The 18,501-nt window shown below is 50.6% G+C and overlaps 2 protein-coding genes across 9 annotated transcripts in view; one reads left to right on the top strand and one right to left on the bottom strand.

Moving 5' to 3' along the window:
- EZR (ezrin) overlaps positions 1–5,483 on the top strand; it is a 51,139-nt gene extending 45,656 nt beyond the window's left edge. For both annotated transcript variants that reach the window (XM_025422642.3, XM_025422644.1), the window contains 6 exons: positions 367–530; positions 863–993; positions 1,619–1,779; positions 2,143–2,235; positions 3,801–4,052; positions 4,163–5,483. In XM_025422642.3, the coding sequence (XP_025278427.1) occupies positions 367–530; positions 863–993; positions 1,619–1,779; positions 2,143–2,235; positions 3,801–4,052; positions 4,163–4,327 (966 nt within the window). In that variant the 3' untranslated portion in view covers positions 4,328–5,483. The remainder of the gene's footprint in view (positions 1–366; positions 531–862; positions 994–1,618; positions 1,780–2,142; positions 2,236–3,800; positions 4,053–4,162) is intronic.
- Positions 5,484–5,708: 225 nt separating this feature from the next.
- SYTL3 (synaptotagmin like 3) overlaps positions 5,709–18,501 on the bottom strand; it is a 93,641-nt gene continuing 80,848 nt past the window's right edge. For 6 of the 7 annotated variants that reach the window (XM_025422640.3, XM_025422636.3, XM_025422638.3 and 3 more), the window contains 6 exons: positions 15,061–15,163; positions 11,095–11,265; positions 9,607–9,712; positions 8,489–8,603; positions 7,390–7,595; positions 5,709–6,044 (listed from right to left, as the gene is read on the bottom strand). In XM_025422640.3, the coding sequence (XP_025278425.1) occupies positions 5,935–6,044; positions 7,390–7,595; positions 8,489–8,603; positions 9,607–9,712; positions 11,095–11,265; positions 15,061–15,163 (811 nt within the window). In that variant the 3' untranslated portion in view covers positions 5,709–5,934. The remainder of the gene's footprint in view (positions 6,045–7,389; positions 7,596–8,488; positions 8,604–9,606; positions 9,713–11,094; positions 11,266–15,060; positions 15,164–18,501) is intronic. The other variant, XM_025422641.3, reaches the window with a different exon arrangement.

Here is an 18,501-nt window from a genome sequence, read left to right as displayed (position 1 = left end):
GGCAGTGGTTCTAGGGCTGGGGGTTTCTCAAGGCCGCAAGACCTCTTGACCAGGAGAGGCTTTGCAGTCCAGCCAGAGGAGGTTCCTGTGCCCGTGTGCATGCACACCCACAAAGACATGCAGTTGCTCTGTCCCAGGGAATCCAAATCCCATGGCAGCAGGAACTTTCTGACTGGTCACCTGGAGTCCATGACTTCTCCTCGAGGTCTCTTTCTGACCCCATACTCTGTTTCGTTTATTCTTTTTTTTTTTTTTTATTCGTTCTTTTGGAGAAGTTTGTCTAGAGCTTTGTGAAGTTGGTTTGGAAGAAGAAAGCCAAAGGAAGGAGTTCCTCCTCCTTATAGTCCATCCTGTTCTATTCTGTAGGACTTCGTGTTCTATGCCCCCCGCCTTCGAATTAACAAGCGGATCCTGCAGCTCTGCATGGGGAATCACGAGCTGTACATGCGCCGCAGGAAGCCCGACACCATTGAGGTACAGCAGATGAAGGCCCAGGCCCGGGAGGAGAAGCACCAGAAGCAGCTGGAGCGGTAAGCAGGGTGGAGGCCAGCAGGACGGGGTGGTGTTCTCCCAGAATGGGCAGCCTCGTAGGGCCCGCACCATTCCCCAGGGGAGGAGCCAGGGTGACATCACCTAGCAAACAAAACGGAGCTTCGGGGGGTGATGGCCTTTGGAAGTTACCGTGTGGGTCCCAAGGATCAGCCCGGGAGGGGTGTGCTCAGTGTTGACTCTGCCACCTCCTAAGTCGGTACCATCCAGAGGATGGGCCTGGGGCCTGGACTGGGCACTGGTGATGTGTGTTGACATGGCAAGTGCCTGCCAGCATCTAGACATTGCTGTGTTGTCCCTCACCCTGTAACAGGCAGCAGCTGGAAACTGAGAAGAAGAGGCGAGAAACCGTGGAGAGAGAGAAGGAGCAGATGATGCGGGAGAAGGAGGAGCTGATGCTCAGGCTGCAGGACTATGAGGAGAAAACCAAGAAAGCAGAGAAAGGTGGGTTTGTGCCCAGTGGTTGTGTTCGCAGGGGTGCATTCCACAGCAAGGGGCAGATGGACCGTCAGCTTGCCCACAGCCAGGAACTTCGCAGGTTAAAACAAGACCCACAGCAGAGACTCGTGGCTGAGAGAACACGATGATGGGTCTTTGTGTTAAAGATATTCCTGTACTTTAGATGCTCTGCTAACTGCTTTTATGCACATTATCTTTTTTTTTTTATTTTCCCTTACTCCTTTGAGGCTAATACTGAGTCCTCCCCATTTTCCTGATGACAATATTAAGGGCTAGCAGGTAATTTGCCCCAGGTCACGTGGCTAGTGAGTGCCCAAACCATGGTACATTGCCCCGTCTTACAAACCAAAAACTTGGCGAGTGGTGCAGTTTCTGCGTGTCCGCCAACACCAAGCAAGGGATCGACGAGTTCTAGGCCCTGCAAGGCTGGGGCATTGCTGTCAGGCTCTGGAGCCAGTGTGGGTAGTTGTGTAAATCTAGGGAACCCCCCCCTCCTCCCCATCGTGTTCCAGGTCCTTTAACAAGACCGTAGTTGTTTCACTGGGAATGTTCTGGCACTGGGATCAATGGGCGCTTCCATGGTTTCTTTTTCTCCTTGTGTTCTCTCCAGAACTGTCAGACCAGATTCAGAGAGCCCTGCAGCTAGAGGAGGAGAGGAAGCGTGCCCAGGAGGAGGCAGAGCGTCTGGAGGCTGACCGCGTGGCCGCCCTGAGGGCCAAGGAGGAGCTGGAGAGGCAGGCAGCAGATCAGATAAAGAGCCAGGAGCAGCTGGTAGGAGCTCCCTGAGTTTCATGATGCTGAATTATGGAGAGGCTGCCTCTGGGGATGCAGAAGTGACGCCTGCCTTATGATTGTGTCTGGGGCTGTAAAACGATCTGCTTGAGAGAGTAAAGCCTGGTGGGAGGGGCTGTGCTGCTGTTTGGGCCTCGGTGGCCCTGCTGCAGGCATCCCGGGAGCTGGACGTGGTGGTCTGGGTGAGGCATGGCCTTGAGGACACGGTGGGCAGCAGGGGGCACTGCCGGCTGGGGAGGAGCGGGGGAATGAGGCCAGTCACCAAACTGTGTGGCTGTCCATTTGCAAAAGGGCTCTCCCAAAAAGCCCCAGAAATAATTTGAGCTTCGTGTGCTTTACTAGGCCGCAGAACTAGCAGAGTACACAGCGAAGATCGCCCTCTTGGAGGAGGCGCGGCGGCGCAAGGAGGACGAGGTCGAGGAGTGGCAGCACCGGGTGAGTCTGCAGGCCAGAGACCTTGTGGGGGCACACGGCCAGAAGGCGGCCAGGGCCAGGCTGTTGGGTGGCGTAGCGAGCCTCGGGATGTTTTGCGATGCTTTACCAGTCCCAGTTGGGCTTCTTAGGCCAGAATCCCTGTAGGAATGGGCTTGCCCTGTGCGCTGGGGAGGCCGCTGTTGGATTAGCAGGGAACAAGGAGCCTCTTGTTCACTTCTACCCCTCTGCTCTGGCCGTCTCCACCCCTCTGCTCTGGAGCAGAGTTAACAAACCCCAGAGCTCCATCAGGACTAGCTCTAAATCTGGTCATGTGGGTGCCCCTAGCAACAGGCCACAGGGCCTGAAACTAGACCTCCTGCCTCTTCTGACCGCTGGTGCATACACCATGTCACCATGGAAAGATTTGGACTTGGAGGTCCCAAAACAGGGCGAGGGTCGCAGCTCTGCTCTTATGCAGCGTGATGGGGCACGTGGCCTGACCTCTCCATGCCTCCGTTTCCTTACTGCAGGTAGGGAGTAATAGCCAGCCTGTAAGGTTGCTCCGAGGACCATGCTGCAGAGAGGTTTAATAAATTGCAGCTGTAATAGGAAGAACCACATTCCACTGCAGTGTCCAGAGAGCCTGCCTCTCCAGCTGAGCCCCCCATGCCTGCTGGGAAAAATGGTCCCCAGGGGAGCTTTGGATATATTCAGTGTAGACATCTACCAAGCTGTGGCAGCCGCCTGCCCCACCCCACTGTCCTTACCTGTGCTTCCCCATCTGTAGTGGCTCCTTCTGGGGACACCTGGTTCCTCCCTCACATCTCCTCTTAAGCTCCATCCCCCCACCCCACCCCCATGCAAGTTGGATCCTTAGGTTTTTGGAGAAAGTGTTCATTATAAAGTACGGAGTGAGAAAAAGCTGGTTGCAGAAGAGGTTCAAACTAAGCTCACCTCCAGGGACGGAGTGGTAATGAGGTGGGCATGATTGGGGATGTGTACCTAGGAGAGGTTACTGGAAGATTTAGGGGTAACAGCAGGTAGGAGGGTGCTTGAGCACAGTGCCCACAGGCAGTGAGGAGCGTCATAAATAGTGGCCACACAAGGGAAGAGGATAAAACTGCACTCTGCAATGTGATGGTGGCATTTTCTAGTGGCTGGAGGATTTTGGTTTGTTTCAAAATTAATACAATGAATATATATTAGAATTTGAGACCGAAAGAAATTAATTCTGGTTCTTAAAAAAAAAAAAAAAAGTCAAGCCTGGCATGAGTTTTTCTCTTGGTGCCATGGGCACGATTGAGAACCACTCCCAGGATCCAGAGCCCCAGACTTGGAAGAGGCTGGGCAGGCCCTGCACTGGAATGCTTGTCCCCAACCATGCCCTCCCCCATCTTCCGTCCCCACCACTGGCCTCCGCTCTGGGCTGTTAAGACCCTAGTACCCAGCCCACCAGGGGAGGTGAGAGGAGTGGTGAGAGAAGGTGCAGAAGCCTTCATTTACAGAAAAGGGGATTCTTCCAAAAATGGTTTATGTGCTTTGCTCTGTGTGACAAGTTGTCACCTCTGTACTGGTTGCTTTCCAAGGCCAAGGAAGCCCAGGATGACCTGGTAAAGACCAAGGAGGAGCTGCACCTGGTGATGACTGCCCCTCCACCCCCACCGCCCCCCGTCTATGAGCCAGTGAGCTACCACGTGCAGGATAACCTGCAGGAGGAGGGCACGGAGTACACGGGCTACAGCGCTGAGCTGTCCAGCGAGGGCATCATGGATGACCGCAACGAGGAGAAGCGGATCACCGAGGCTGAGAAGAATGAGCGGGTGCAACGGCAGCTGATGGTGAGGGGGCGGTGGGGGTGTAGACAGGGTGGGGTGGGGTGGGGGGAAACCATTTCCCCCAGTTCCCGCTGCTCCTGGGTCCCCCTGAACTGTGCCACCTCCGCTTGCAGACCCTGACCAGTGAGCTGTCCCAGGCCAGAGATGAGAACAAGAGGACCCACAATGACATCATCCACAATGAGAATATGAGGCAAGGTCGGGACAAGTACAAGACGCTGCGGCAGATCCGTCAGGGCAACACCAAGCAGCGGATTGATGAGTTCGAGGCCCTGTAAGGCCAGGGTGCAGGGGCTCGCTGTCAGGCTCTGGAGCCGGTGTGGGTAGTTTTGTAAATCTAGGGAACCCCCCCCCTCCTCCCCCGTCGTGTTCCAGGTCCTTTAACAAGACAGTAGTTGTTTCAGTGGGAATGTTCTGGCGCTGGGATCGATGGGCGCTTCCATGGTTTCTTTTTCCCAATTGTATCATAGTGCCAAACAGGCCTGATTTTATTATCACTTGTCAATCACTTCCTGTTCTGTGCTTGCAGCAGGACGGACTGAAGTAGGGAAGATGCTGTCAAGTCTGAGTTAACAAACCCCATGCTGACATGTGCGACGCGAGATATGCAGTGTGTTTAAACCACACCATGGCTTAGACTCCGTGCCATATTACTTTGTTTGGAATTGGCTCAAATTGATTTTTTTGATTTCTAGGAAGAATTCCTTTGTATATTTGTTTTTTGAGAGGTGAAAATTTTGAAAACAGACTAAAGCACTCACACACATGCACACGCGGTGATTTTTCTTGTGTTCCTTTGTACACAGAGGACACTTCAGCCTTGGACAAACTTGTTGGCTTTTTGGGTTTTTTGTTCATTTGCTTAACAGTTAGAGGGCTACATTGTTGGACTCACACCTAATTAATGATCAGCTGTAGAGGATAGTATTTATATATGTGACAATATGGGTTTGTAACATTAGTTTAAAAAAGGGAAAGTTTCATTCTGTATATTTTGTTACCTTTTACAGAATAAAAGAATTACGTATTAAAAACCATGTAACCATGGCACTTGATCTGATGTGACCTGAAGTGGTAATGAGGGGGATTAACTGCTGTAATCACATCTGTAAAAATGACTTGTCTTTGAGTGTTCTGTGTGCATGTAATTGTGCACATTTCAGTTTCCTATCTGAGCTTATTTGCAAAATATACACATGCTGTGTGGATAATTCAGACTCCAGCTATGAAGGGACTCTTCCAACCTGGTGTTGTCTCCACAAGAAGAACCCATTCTGACCTAGCCAGTTGTCTCCCTCATCCCTGCGAACCTGCTGAAACATCAGCTCTCGCTCACTTTTCATGCTCGGCTGTGTCCTCTTCCTTTTTGGGTAAGAGCTGTGTTCAGATGAACCCCACACCACAGATTTGAGAAATAAAAGATGTGCAAGGCAAGAGGTGGCAGTGGGTGTGTCCTTGCGTATTGGGGCAGGAGGGCCCCTCCTCTCTATACAGCCGGGGGGTGGGGGGGCAGTGCTCCGTGGGATCCTGGGTGCTGACCAACCCAAAATGGGAGTCCCTCCAGCAAGCAGAACAAGAGGGACCGAATACCTACCAGTAGTTCTCCTTCAAATGCATAGAACAAGGCCATAATTTCCACTATTTGATTAAGAACAGGAGGACAGAGGTAACAAACCTTTATTCAAAGCACAGAAACCAGACAGTCTTATTTATGTAATATCAGCAAGTGCTGTGTTGAACATAAATACAGACAGGGCTATGGAAGAGGGTCCGTGCCCCGTGCCAGAGCTGCAGACAGTGTCCATGCTCCACAGGGACTGTGCCAGCCATGTGTCCACACCCATGCCTCCAGCCAACCTTCCTGCTGCAGACTGGAACTCTGGCTTCAGTGCAGGACGAGTGTCATGTCTGTCCACAGATTGGGGCTAGAAAGAACTTTCTGCCACTGGAGCTCGGACTGTGAGCACATGTCCCTGCCACCAGCTACGTTTTCCCCTGTGATGGGAGTGAAGTGACAAATTAGTGTGATGGGTGATGTGCGGGCCACCTTACCCACCCTCTTTTTTTTTTTTTTTTTTTTAATTTTTATTTATTTATGATAGTTACACAGAGAGAGAGAGGCGCAGAGACACAGGCAGAGGGAGAAGCAGGCTCCATGCACCGGGAGCCCGACGTGGGATTCGATCCCAGGTCTCCAGGATCGCGCCCTGGGCCAAAGGCAGGCGCCAAACCGCTGCGCCACCCAGGGATCCCTTTTTTTTTTTTTTTTAATTTTTATTTACCTCTTCTTTTTAAAATGACCAACTGTTTAAAAGTGTTTTTAACCTCGACTTAGGACCATTCGAAAATGCCAACCACTGATGAGGATGAGCAAGACCTTCCACCCCAACGCCATGCTCAGAACAGTACACAGCAGGCATTCATTCCTAAATACTGTGTAGCCTCAAGAGTCCAAAGCTGCTGCCTTTCATATAGTTTGAAAGGAGAAGACCTATCCTGTGGGTTGGCTCTTCAAGGGGACTGGACGATCTTAACACATTACAATGGCTACGGATTGGTGGGGTGGTCTGAGACCTGGGGCCAGGTTTGCAGACATCCGTTATAGAAAGGGGGGTTGTGTTGTGCCTTGGACAGTATTTCTTCTATTTGAGAATGAAGGGAGGGCAGAGGGAGAGGGCAACAAGCAGACTCCCTGCTGAGCAGAGAGCCTGACATCATGACCTGAGCTGAAATCACGAGTTGGATGCTCAAGCACATGAGCCCTCCCAGGTGCCCCTGGACACTGTTCAGAGGTTCTCACAGTTGGAGGTCCTGGAGATGTGTGTGGGTCTTTCTGGTTAGCACAGTGTTTGAGGGGCACCCCTAGTGGGCAGGCCCTCCCCACAGAAGGCTGTCCCCCACACAAGGCCTGCAGCACCCAGTTGAGCAGTGCTGAAAAGGCAGTGTCCCTCTGTCCCACTCTTACTGAAATACTTTCTGAATTGCCATGTGTTTGGATTAAGAAGCTATTTTCCTTTAAGAAATTAATCCTTTTATGATTGACACCAGAAACAAAAGCAAATACTGTACCTGGCCCATTCTGAGGCCTGTAGTTTTTGTTTCTTTAGCAGATCTAAATCTGATCTAAATTGTTTAAATACTTGGCCGTATTACTGCTCAATTGTAGAGCAAGAGCTAGATGTGGCAATCTCCATTTACAGCAAGTTAGGCCATTTCCACGCCAGTTAAATCACCAGCCGTCGCGGAAGCCTTATTAAGTCCTTTCTGTGTCCACCACCACGAAAGATACTCGTGGAGTATAAACCATGCTACTTGGGCCCACGAAGTATCTCAGACTTACTAGAACCCAGCCTGGCTTCCCCCAGCAGGCGGTCGCTCACACCAAAGATGGCCTGGTCCCAGACGGTTAATTCCAGGCTTGACTGTCTCAGCTGGGAAGGGCTCACGCCATTGAACACGAAGGAGTGCTGCCACCGGGGACAAGCCTGCTTCTTCGCCACGGGGGACTTTAGCTTCAGTTTGTGTTGGTCTGGCAGAGTGAGACAGCTGCAGGAGGGAGACAGACCACAGTCTTCGAGTGCCCAGCCCAGCACCCTCCCCTGGCAGCGCTTGCCATCGTGAGACCCAAGGCTACATTCAAAAGAAAAATCCCGAGCCAGGAGGGAGAATGCAAATTGCCATATTGGCCATGTGACCTCTTGCAAGGATGTTTCGGATTCTGCCCCAGATGTTAAGGGTCATTTGGGATTCTAGATCATGGTGGTCGGGACAATGTTCTTGTCTTAATCCCTCCTTGGGATGCCGACCACCAGGCAACGCATAGCTTACACCTGCTACCCGGGGACCAGGACTCTGAACACACATCTCTCATTTTAACTCTGTTCTCAGGAAATAAGTTCAGAAGGGCCACAGGACTTGCCCAAGGCCCTCTGATAAGTGGCGGCATGAGGACAGGAACTCAGAGCTTGGCATAGTAAGCCATCATTTCCCATCATGTCACTGACGGAGGACACGGCAATTCTGTGTAATAATTAATGATACTTGCTTTACGTCTAGAGGTGAACACACATGTAGCCAATAAGAATGGAATAAGTGGAGTCCGTCTTCCTGTTAATCCAGGAGGAGATGCTAAGGCAAGGGCATATGTACCAACCACGCTGCTCTGTCTGAGCTCTGAGTCAGAAAATGCTGATGTAATAACAAGGACCGATAAGATCTGGGTTTCGGGTTAAAATGCAGTGTTCCAAATCTAGCCTTGGCAGGTCCAACTCCCATGAATTCTTGAAAATTGGAGTCTTTAACCCATTATGTGGGATTTTCATAGGAAAGCTAAAATACAAGTTTAAAATGGCTTATGCTCGCTATACTTTATATAGAAAGTGGAATGCTGCATATATATACAGTTTATCAGTAAATAGTTGATTGAATAGAATACTTACCCCTTAACAAAGGAGTTGAGGGTACCATCTGACCGCACAGGCAAATTCTTGGCTCCCAGCACGACCAAACAAAGCTGACCGTTGGGGGATGGCCAATCAGTCCCTGGAAGGAAAGCTGGCATTTGCTGTGAGCTCTACATCTGCACATGGCATGCATGCAATGCCACCACCCTAAAAGTGAGAGCTCAGAGAGGGTGTGGTACAGCTCTGAGCTGTAGGACAGAGAGGAAGAGGAATGTATCTGCTGTGGGGAGGCTCTGCTGGCCCTGCTCACGTGCTGTCCAACAAGGCCAGTGTGGTGACAGAATGGAGGGGTCACTAGAATTCTGGGAAGCTGCAGAGATAATAAGGGATCCAAGAAGAGGAAGGATAGAGGTTCTAGTCTAGTGCAGGGATGGTTTTTTGGCAAAGTAGGGGCCCAAAGACCTCTATTAGGGGGTGGCAGTGACCACAGAGGCTGCTGGCCCGCTGGTGGCCCCGTGAGCTCTGGCAGCAAACTTTTCCTTTTCCAAGCAAACGAGATCACTAAACACATCATGGAATTGTGTGTGCTTTCTTCACCTTCATCTCCTCCATACACTCCACTGTATTTAACCTTATGAAATGTTCTATAAAGTCGCTGAGAGCCTGTCCTTGATCCCTTCTCTTGCTGGGCAACAGCTCATGTAACCTGGGATCAAAGATGCACTCACTCAGAGCCCTGCAGGCCCCAGGGCTATGAGGTGCACTCTTGAGCCACACTCCCAACTAACACTGGTGGCCATGGGAGCACCCTCTTCCAGAGGGGTGGCAGCGGAAGGGTTTGCTCCAGAGAGGCAGTCCAAGCTGCGCCCCCTCCCCCCACCCACCCAGGAGGAAAGCCCCAGAACTGGTGTCCTAAGAGCCCTGCAAAGTGGGCACCAAAGGCCTGGCCTGCTTGGGTCCCTCATATCCCTTATAGACCATCTGTTCTACGAACCCACTGTCCAGGCTGAGTGTCAACACATCTTGGAAAGTTGCTGGAGTGTTGCAGCATTAGTGGGTTGCAGAAAGGGAATGCTCAGCCCACCTGCTGCTCCAGGCTTTGGAGACAGTGACATAATAACAGATGCACATTCTCAGGACTGGAGGCCACCTACCTTCTAGGGCCTCCTGGAACTTTCTGGGCCCTGCAGGGAAGACCAGTTTGGCCCGGACTGCTAGTTCTCCATTATTCGGAAGAATGCTGTCATCAACTTTCTCTGCCTGGGGGCAAGAGACAGAACTCAGAGGCAAGATTCCTCCGCCTCCAGAACCTTCTGGGCTCCTCTGATTGCCCCATTTCCCAACCCAACCCACCCATTCACCCCTACAAAGCCTCTGCAGGCTGGGGAGTAGCCTGGGGTAGAGTGGACATGCCCATGGTAGGACTGGCTTGTCTTCCATTTGTGGTGACTCCATTCCCACCCCAGCCGCCCACTTGGCTGCTTGGGCCAGTGTGGGGGCTCAAAGGCCCTGGCACATTCCCATAGGATGGTCCTAAGAAAACCTGCACACAGCCCGAGTCTGAAGAAAATAAAATAAAATTGAGCCCCTCCAGGTCAGTGGACTCAGCAAGAAGTCCCAGAAGAGGGTGCGGCTGGCCCCTGTCTACACCATCGTGTCTCTTCTTGGTCTCCCTGCTGCCTCCCAGGAAGGAAGCTGGCACTCAGAGGAGATAAAGCTGCCTCTACCCTCAGCTTCTGGAAAACCTGTGCTAACCCCCTGGGCCCCTCCTGTCACCAAAAGGGCAGGCCTGTAAGCAGGAGGCTCCCATCCGGGTGTTGGTGGGAGGGGTGGTCACTGTCTACTAGCTGGTGTTAGGAAGACATCTTATAGCCTGGCACCTCTGCTCTTCCTCTTGCCACCAGCCTCGTCGGCAGCTAGTCTTGAACTGCAGGGGGTCCTACAGGGAGAAGACGGGCAGGGCACCCAAGTACAGGATCCTGGGGGAAAGTACATCTGTCAGGGAAAATCATGAAGAAGGAAAATCAGAAAAGCCCTCATGGAGGAGGCGGGGTCTCCACTAAGTCTTGGGGGGGACCTTGGATAGAAGAAAGTGTTCGCAGCCGACATCCCAAGTGACGAGTGAGGACAGACTAGGCTCTGAGAAGGGGGAGCACAGGGTGCGGGGTATGGATGCGGAGGCCGTGCAGAGGAACCTAGAGGGAAGGTGGCAGGAGAGGGGGGCCAGGAGGGCTTCCAGGAGGAGACAGTAGCGGGAGATCAGAGACATTTGTCATTTCTAGGGGATGACGGAGCCCACGCTTCCTCCTCCCCCACTACCGCACATGTCCTCTCTCCCAATCTTGGATCTTGGCACAGAAAGCACAAAGCACTTTGCCCCAAGAAATGCGAACTTTCCCCCCAGGCTCTCCCCTCCCCTGCGCCTGTGAGCAGGCCCTCAATCAGCTCCTCGCTCCTGGCCGCCGTGGCCTCCCAGCGCCTGCCCCTCCCCTAGCCCCTGGCCCAGCCTGGCCACTGGGGAGTCCCAGCCAGGCAAGCACGCTGTGTCCCGGGGCCAAGGCTCCCCTGGTAGGTTGTCTTGGCTCCAATCCCTTTGAAAAGTGAGTTTTGTTTTCACGGTGGGGGTGGGGTAGCGCAGTCACCTTGGCCCTCAGCGGATACCAGCAGAAACACTGTGTCGTGCTATCTTCAAAGTCCCATGTGGCCAGAGGGATGGTCACCTCTCCAAGAAACACCCTCCGGGTGAGAGTGCCCAGGTGCCATACAGAGACCTGCAGCCACCGTGTCGCCAGCTGGGCAGGCTCCACCTCGTACTGCAAAGTCAGAGCAGCGCCAGTGAGTCTGGGTCCCTGGCCCACGGCACCCTGCACCCACAGCCCCCTGCACCCACAGCCTCTGGGAACCCACAGCCCCCTCCCCGCCGGGCCCACTAGAGCCTTCCTCCTGTAGGCTGGTGACCGTCTTGGTGTGGTCAGGGTGAGCTGAGCCAATTGGAGGGGTGGGTGGGCGGTCCCTGCTTTCTCCAACTCAGAACAACCTCTCCACCAGCCTGGCTAGGGGGAAAGGCTGGGCAGGGGCAAAGTCCCCTCCCACAGTCAAGATCTGTCCCCAAGGCAAGGATGAAAGTCCTCAACCAGCTGAGGTCAAGATCTGTTCCTGCTCAGGATCTGAACTTGCCTGGCCAGGGTTGTTCAAAAATACTGAAAGCTAGGATTTTTTTTGTTTTGTTTAATGTAAAACATGAGTTATTAGTGTGGGCATTTATTTGCCTAGAAGGACAAGGCCCTTGGAGGGCATGCGGGGCCTGGGCCTGCGCTCAGGGTCACAGGGAGCTGTTTCTTCACCATCCCCGCAAGACCCCCCCCCCCCCCCCCCCCCCCCCCCGCCCCAGGAGCCTCAGCATAGCCAGAGAACAAGAAAGCTGGTCCCCTTCTCCCTCCAGGTAAGGAGGACTAGAGGCCAAAGGCCCCAAGTGAGAGTGCTCCCCACCCCAAAGGCCAGCGTCTCAGCCAGGCTTCCCAAGAGCCTGTTCCAAGTTGTTCCTTGGATTTTCTCAACAATGAACAGAAGTTACAGTTTACTGAGCCTTTGTACCAGGCTTTTAGTTACATTGCTCCTTAGCTTCCAGAAGCATCTCCAGAGGGCAGTGCGAGCAATCACCAGTTTGCAGGGGAAACACCAGGCTCAGAGCTTGTAGCTCTCCTGGGGCACTGCATCCTGGCTCCTCCAGGTACCTGCCTGTCACACTGCAGGCCGAGACCTTCGCACCCACTCAGAGCGGCTGCATTGGTTTCCGTGAGCCTCACTGAGCACTGTTAGGTTAGTGCCCTTCCAGCTGATGAACGACAGGGAAGAGACAGGTGTGTGGAGAAGCTGTAACCTGTCTCCCTCGGCCTCCCAAATAGCCCTGTCTGCCCTGCTACATCCCCCCCCCCCCACCCAGGCCAGCAAACCCTGGGTGGCCAGGCTGCCTTCCCCACCTGCCCCTCCTCTTCTTCCCTCTGGGATTATCTGTACCCATTGTGCTCAGAAACCACATCCCTCTATCACCTTGGGCTGATTTTTAGTGGGTTTCCCTGAAGTCCATTGCCCATTTCTTTTTTTTTTTTCAGTCTTTTTCTTTTTTTAAAAATTTTTATTTATTTATTCATAAGAGACACAGAGAGAGAGGCAGAGACATAGGCAGAGGGAGAAGCAGGCTCCCTGCAGAGGGCCCGATGCGGGACTTGATCCCAGGACCCTGGGATCACTTCCTGAACCAAAGGCAGATGCTCAACCACTGAGCCACCCAGGTATCCCTAATCTTTTTCTTAAAAAGATTTTTTTTAAGTAATCTCTATACCCAACATGGAGCTCAAACTCACAACCCTGAGATCAAATTTCTGCGCTCTACCCCCTGAGCCAGCCAGGCATCCGTGGCCCTTTCTGACTCTGCCCTGCATTCCTTAGTCTGTCTTTAAACTCAAAACTCACCCGGTTGTTCCCTCCACCCTGTTGCCCAGGCTGACAGCTCCTGGCACTGCACCTGCTCCCTCGGAGAAAGAGCTGTCCCTGGGAGGGCAGCTGCCTGGCCCCCACGCCCGCCCTCCTGGGGCAGTTGCGTGATCTCCATGCACCCCATGCACGGGGCAGCCCTGCTTCTCAGGGGTCCTCACACACAAGTGGCCCTCCTCTGACAAACAGGGCTATTCCTTTTGATTGAGTGAACTGCCTTTTAAGCAGACCTTTCCCCCATCACCCTGTTACGCCCACAAGGCAGTCCGTGCAGGCGGTGGGCTCACTACCCAGCCCCAGGAACACAGACAACAGCTATATGGAAGCACCCAAAGTCTCCAGGTCAAGTGTTGCGTTTCCTCCTTCCAAGGCCTCCTAAGGGGCCTTCGAGGGGGGTACCAGCACCCCTTGGAGTGCAGGAAGGCTGCCCATGGAGTGCTCTGCTTAGAAAATCTTGAGGATTGGTTTCTAGACTTTAGAATAAATGACAGACATGGATTCTCTTCAATGTACCTGGAGAGTTTCCCAGGACAACCTAAAAATCCACAAGATATTGGGTAAAATCAATGAATTAAAAGTTTAGGAGATTTCCTTGAGATTCTGCATGTATTTTAAATAAAGTGGTTAAAAGTTTAAAAATCAAACCAAATAATATCTAAAACAAACTCAATCCTCTCCTTCATCTCATTTCATAAAATGTGAACTATTTGTTTACCTGTTTAGTACACAACACCTTCATTCAACTTACAACGGGTGATTTTAGATATAACTTAAAATGTGAGAGGGGACACATAGCTTTTTAAAGCTCTTTCAGCAGGTACGTGAGCAAAACCACACCAAGACCAGGGTCTACTGACTTGCTACCAGAGGGGTCTCTGATAGCGATGCCCTGGGCCCCACCCATACCTGCTGAATCATAGCATATTTTTTTTTTGAAAAATCCTTTGAGGGAAGTCCTATGACCATAAATCTGGTGAAGGACCGCTAGTCCACCGTGAGTTAGACCTGTAATTCTGATTGCACCATAAGCCTCAGTTTTCTCCTTGGTAAGCAAAGATTCTAATACCTAGCTCAGGGGTATTTAAAGCACTTGGCCACAGCAGAGACACAGAAAACAATGGCTTTTATTATTAACCAATGGGACTCCTGCCAGATGGCCAGACAGTCCCTGGCTGGGAGTTCAGAAATACCCCTACTTGCCAAGGAAGGCAAACCAAGCCCTCTCCTTGTACAGACTTGATACATGGAATCCCTGGGCTAACCAGCCTTGACTGGGTACGTCCCTGTGCATCTGGACTGTTCTTCCAGCTTACAGCCTCCTACATCTCTGCCAGACATTGTCTCCAACTGTCCACCCTAAATTGCCATAGTCGCTCCCTATATCACAAATCATATGTCTTAGCACCAAAGAAAGTGAAAAACCAAACAATTCCTCTACAAAATGTTTTTCATAAGATGACTACTTTTCTTTCAGGGGTGCCAGGGTGGCTCAGTCAGTTAGGCATCTGCCTTTAGCTCAGGTTGTGATCCCAGGGTCCTGTGATCCCAAGACCAGCATGGGGTCCCCTGCTCAGCAGGGAGCTTGCTTCTCCCTCTGCCTCTGCCCCTCCCCCTGTTCATGCGCACGCTCGTGCCTTCTCATCTCAAACAAATAAAATCTTTACAAAATAAAGAGGACTACTTTTCTCATAAAATAAGAAGAAACCTAGGTGTGCCAGATGATTACAATAAAGCAGCACTTTCATGAAAGTAGTAACTCAGTAGTTCAGGGTGGTCTGCTTGAGAGTACCTCTCTGAGGGTCGTAAAAATTGAACAGGACAAACCAATTTTAGAGATTGAGAGGCAGCCAGGTCCTTTTTCACCATTTTCTCAGAAATCATTAACCAAAAACCATTCTCAAGTCTGGCAGACTCTGCACTTTTCCTGTACAAAGGCTGACATTTATTTTCCACCAACTTGCCACTGATTGACAGAGCCTTACAGAAACGTATAAGTGTCTGTACTTATATTTAACTGACTCAAGACTTTGGAAGAACATTGTGCTGAACTCTGGCCCCACGTGCCCAGCCTGGGATGGAGAGACTTAGCACATGGGTATTTGTCCAGCAAGTACCTTCAAGGTCTCCTGAAAGGTTGGGTCCACTGTGTTCTTTTGGATTCCAGTCTTGCGTTTTCCCTGGGAGGATCTGTCAGGCAGCAGATAGGTCTTTACGTACCTAGTGGCCAAACACAGACGGAACAAAGTGATAGCTCAGGAAGGGGGTGAGGGGAAGGAGACAGGGGCTCAGGAGGAGGATCATATATCAGCATTTTCTTTACCCTGCTTCCCACTAGATTTGGGGTTGACAGAAAGGGCTTGGTGGCCTCCCCTGACAGAGAACAATGCCAGCTTCTGGTTTACATGGTCTCTGGAATGTTGCTGGGGGTGTGAAGCTCCCTTGCTTTCTTCATGCCCTACGCCTAGCATCCACATCGCTCATGACCTGCCATTTGGTGAACCAGAGGCTGCGTTGTTGAGGTTCCACAGGTGGCAGATTCTCTAATCTGCCTGGATGCGGAGGTCCTGGGCCAGCTTGTCTTCCCTACACTTATCACCTCCTCCAACCCACCAAAAAAAAAAAAAAAAGTGGAACTAGAAAGTATATGCTTCACCTTTTACTGTTCCCTTGTGGGGACTCTCTACATGCATTCTGCTTATCCCCTGAAATCCTGTTCTAGACTGAGCCCTCCAGTGAGGTCCTGACACTGCCCTTTCTGGCACCTCTGGCAGCTTTAAAAAAAAATAAATTAAATAAATAAATAAATAAATAAATAAATAAATAAATAAATAAATAAATAAATATTTATTTATTCATTCATTCATTAATTCATTCATTCATTCATGAGAGACACACAGAGAGAGAGGCAGAGACACAGGCACAGGGAGAAGCAGGCTCCATGCAGGGAGTCCAATGTGGGACTCAATCCTGGGACTCCAGGATCACACCCTGAGCCGAAGGCAGAGGCTCAACCACTGAGCCACCCAAGCACCCCTCCTCCGGCAGCTTTAGTGATGGCAGTGATTACTGATTCTGGTAACCGTTGTATCCTGTGTTTTTATCCATTCTGACAATGTCTGCCTCTTAACTGGAGAGTCTAGATCATTTACATTGGAAGTAATTATTGATAAAGAAGGATTTGCTTCCGTCATTTGTTATTTGTTTCTGTACACCTTCTAGGTTTGGTGTCTCTCATTTACTTCAGTACTGTATTCATTCTTCTGTATTTATTCACTTTTGAAAGATTTATTTATTTATTTGAGAGAGACACTGACCTTGAGCATTCTCATGAATAGGGGGAAGGAGCAGAAGGAGAGGGAGAGAATTTCAAGCAGACTCCCCACTGAGCACAGAGCCCTAGGCAGGGCTTGATCCCACACCTTGAGATCATGATCTGAGCCAAAATCAAGAGTCAGCTGTTAAACCAACTGAGTCACCCAGGTGTCCAATTCTTTTGTATTTAGCTGAATTTTGTGATGAAATGTTAAATTTTGATTCTCATTTCTTTTTGTATATATTCTGCTGTTTTCTTTGTGCTTACCAGGGGGATTAAATTTCATATCCTAGAGGTATAGCACTCTAATTTGAATTTATATCATCTTAACTTCAACAGCAAACAAAACTTCTGCTCCTTCATAGTGCCAGCCTCACCTCTTTGCAATGCCAAGTTTGCAGAATTACACCTTTCTACACTGGTGTGACCAAAATCACAAACTAGTCATTCTTTTAAATGCAATAGTCTTTTAAAATTAGGTCAAAAACAGAGTGTGGTGGGCAGCCCGGGTGGCTCAGCGGTTTGGTGCTGTCTTCAGCCCAGGGCCTGATCCTGGAGACCCGGGATCAAGTCCCATGCCTGCTTCTCCCTCTGCCTGTGTCTCTGCCTCTCTCTCCCTCTCTGTGTGTCTGTCATGAATAAATAAATAAAATCTTAAAAAATAAACAGAGTGTGGCATTACAAACCAAAGTAACAGCAATAATAAGAGACAAATAGTTTTAAAAAATATATTAATCTCTTAAGTCACATGGAAAACAAAGGTGGAAGTACATAGCACTGTTAAATAATACTAGCTTCACCTATACTAACTTCATTCACCCTGCAGGGCTCCCTCAAGCATTTATTTCTCACACAACAAAGTCCTTCACCTTTTGATTATCTGAGAATGTCTTAGTTTCTCCCTTGCTTTTGAAGCATAGTTTTGCTGGATATAGGATTCTTGGTTGACATGGGGTTTTTTTTCCCCTTTAGCACTTTAAATATATCTACTGACTGCCCTCTGGCTGCAAAGTATCTGATGAGAAATCTGCTGCAAGTCCTCCTGAGGGCTTGGATGGGAAGGGATCCCAACAACCAGAGATGCCACAATGGCCACCTGCCTCTGGGTCTGCATGTCTGGGATTAGAAGCAGCAGGGATCCCTGGATGGGAAGGGATCCCAACAACCGGAGATGCCACAATGGCCACCTGCCTCTGGGTCTGCATGTCTGGGATTAGAAGCAGCAGGGATCCCTGGATGGGAAGGGATCCCAACAACCGGAGATGCCACAATGGCCACCTGCCTCTGGGTCTGCATGTCTGGGATTAGAAGCAGCAGTCTGCTGTCAGAGCACACATCTCTGATATTTGGAGGACAAAAGCCTCTTTTTGCCCATGCTGACTCCTGTAAGCTGTGTGTAAGCTGCTCTGGGAACACTGGCATGGTTGCCTGCCATGTGGCTGGGAGCGGGGAGATGGAGAGCTGCTATTATGCTAAGAGCTGAAATTAACTGAAATTAACCCAATGTGCCATCCAAGCCTTCCACTGGAAGTTACAAGCCTTCAATAGACTGCAGTTCCAAAACAGTGCCATCAGACACCTTCTACCAGTGCAGTTGATGTCTTACAAGGGGAGACAGCTTCCTGGCACTTCCCACCTGCCACCTTCCCAGAATCCTCTCTGGGCTGTTTTTCCTTTAAAAAGTATTGAGTTTTGTTCTAGGAGGCATTTCACTGACAGGAAACTCAATCTGACCCTGTCAAGGCTTGGTGTTGCTTAGGTAGGGTGAGTTGAAGTAGCCCCCACTCTGGGGTCAAGCAGCCGTACCACTGCAGCCCACTGAATGCCTGGCGGTCCAGCAGTCCCCACTCTGGCTGGTTAGAGCTCCCATCTCCCTCAGCACTGTGCCACACCCAGTGGCTCACCACCCCCAGTAACCAGGCTGTGATAGACTTCATGACATCTTGTCCTGCATATGAGCTCTGAGTATTTGGCCAAAGCTCCAGGAGGGTCCCCATGTGGATTTACAGGTCTACTTCGTGACTCATCTGCTTAATATTTGTTGAATGTTTATCATGTTCTAGACACTGTTCTGAAGGCTCACCATGGGCAAATTCAAGGAAACACCACAGCAATCCTTTGAAGTAGGTTCTATTATCATCCCGTGTTACTGTGAGGTATTAGGAGATTGAATGACCTGCCTAACAAAGTCAAACCACATAAATGGTGGACCAGGGTTCAATGTCCATACTCTCAACTTCCT

This window comes from Canis lupus, chromosome 1 (assembly GCF_003254725.2).
Source record: "Canis lupus dingo isolate Sandy chromosome 1, ASM325472v2, whole genome shotgun sequence".
Lineage (NCBI taxonomy): Eukaryota > Metazoa > Chordata > Mammalia > Carnivora > Canidae > Canis > Canis lupus.
Note: the sequence above shows the minus strand (reverse complement) of the source record. Positions and strands in the feature narration are given on the sequence as shown.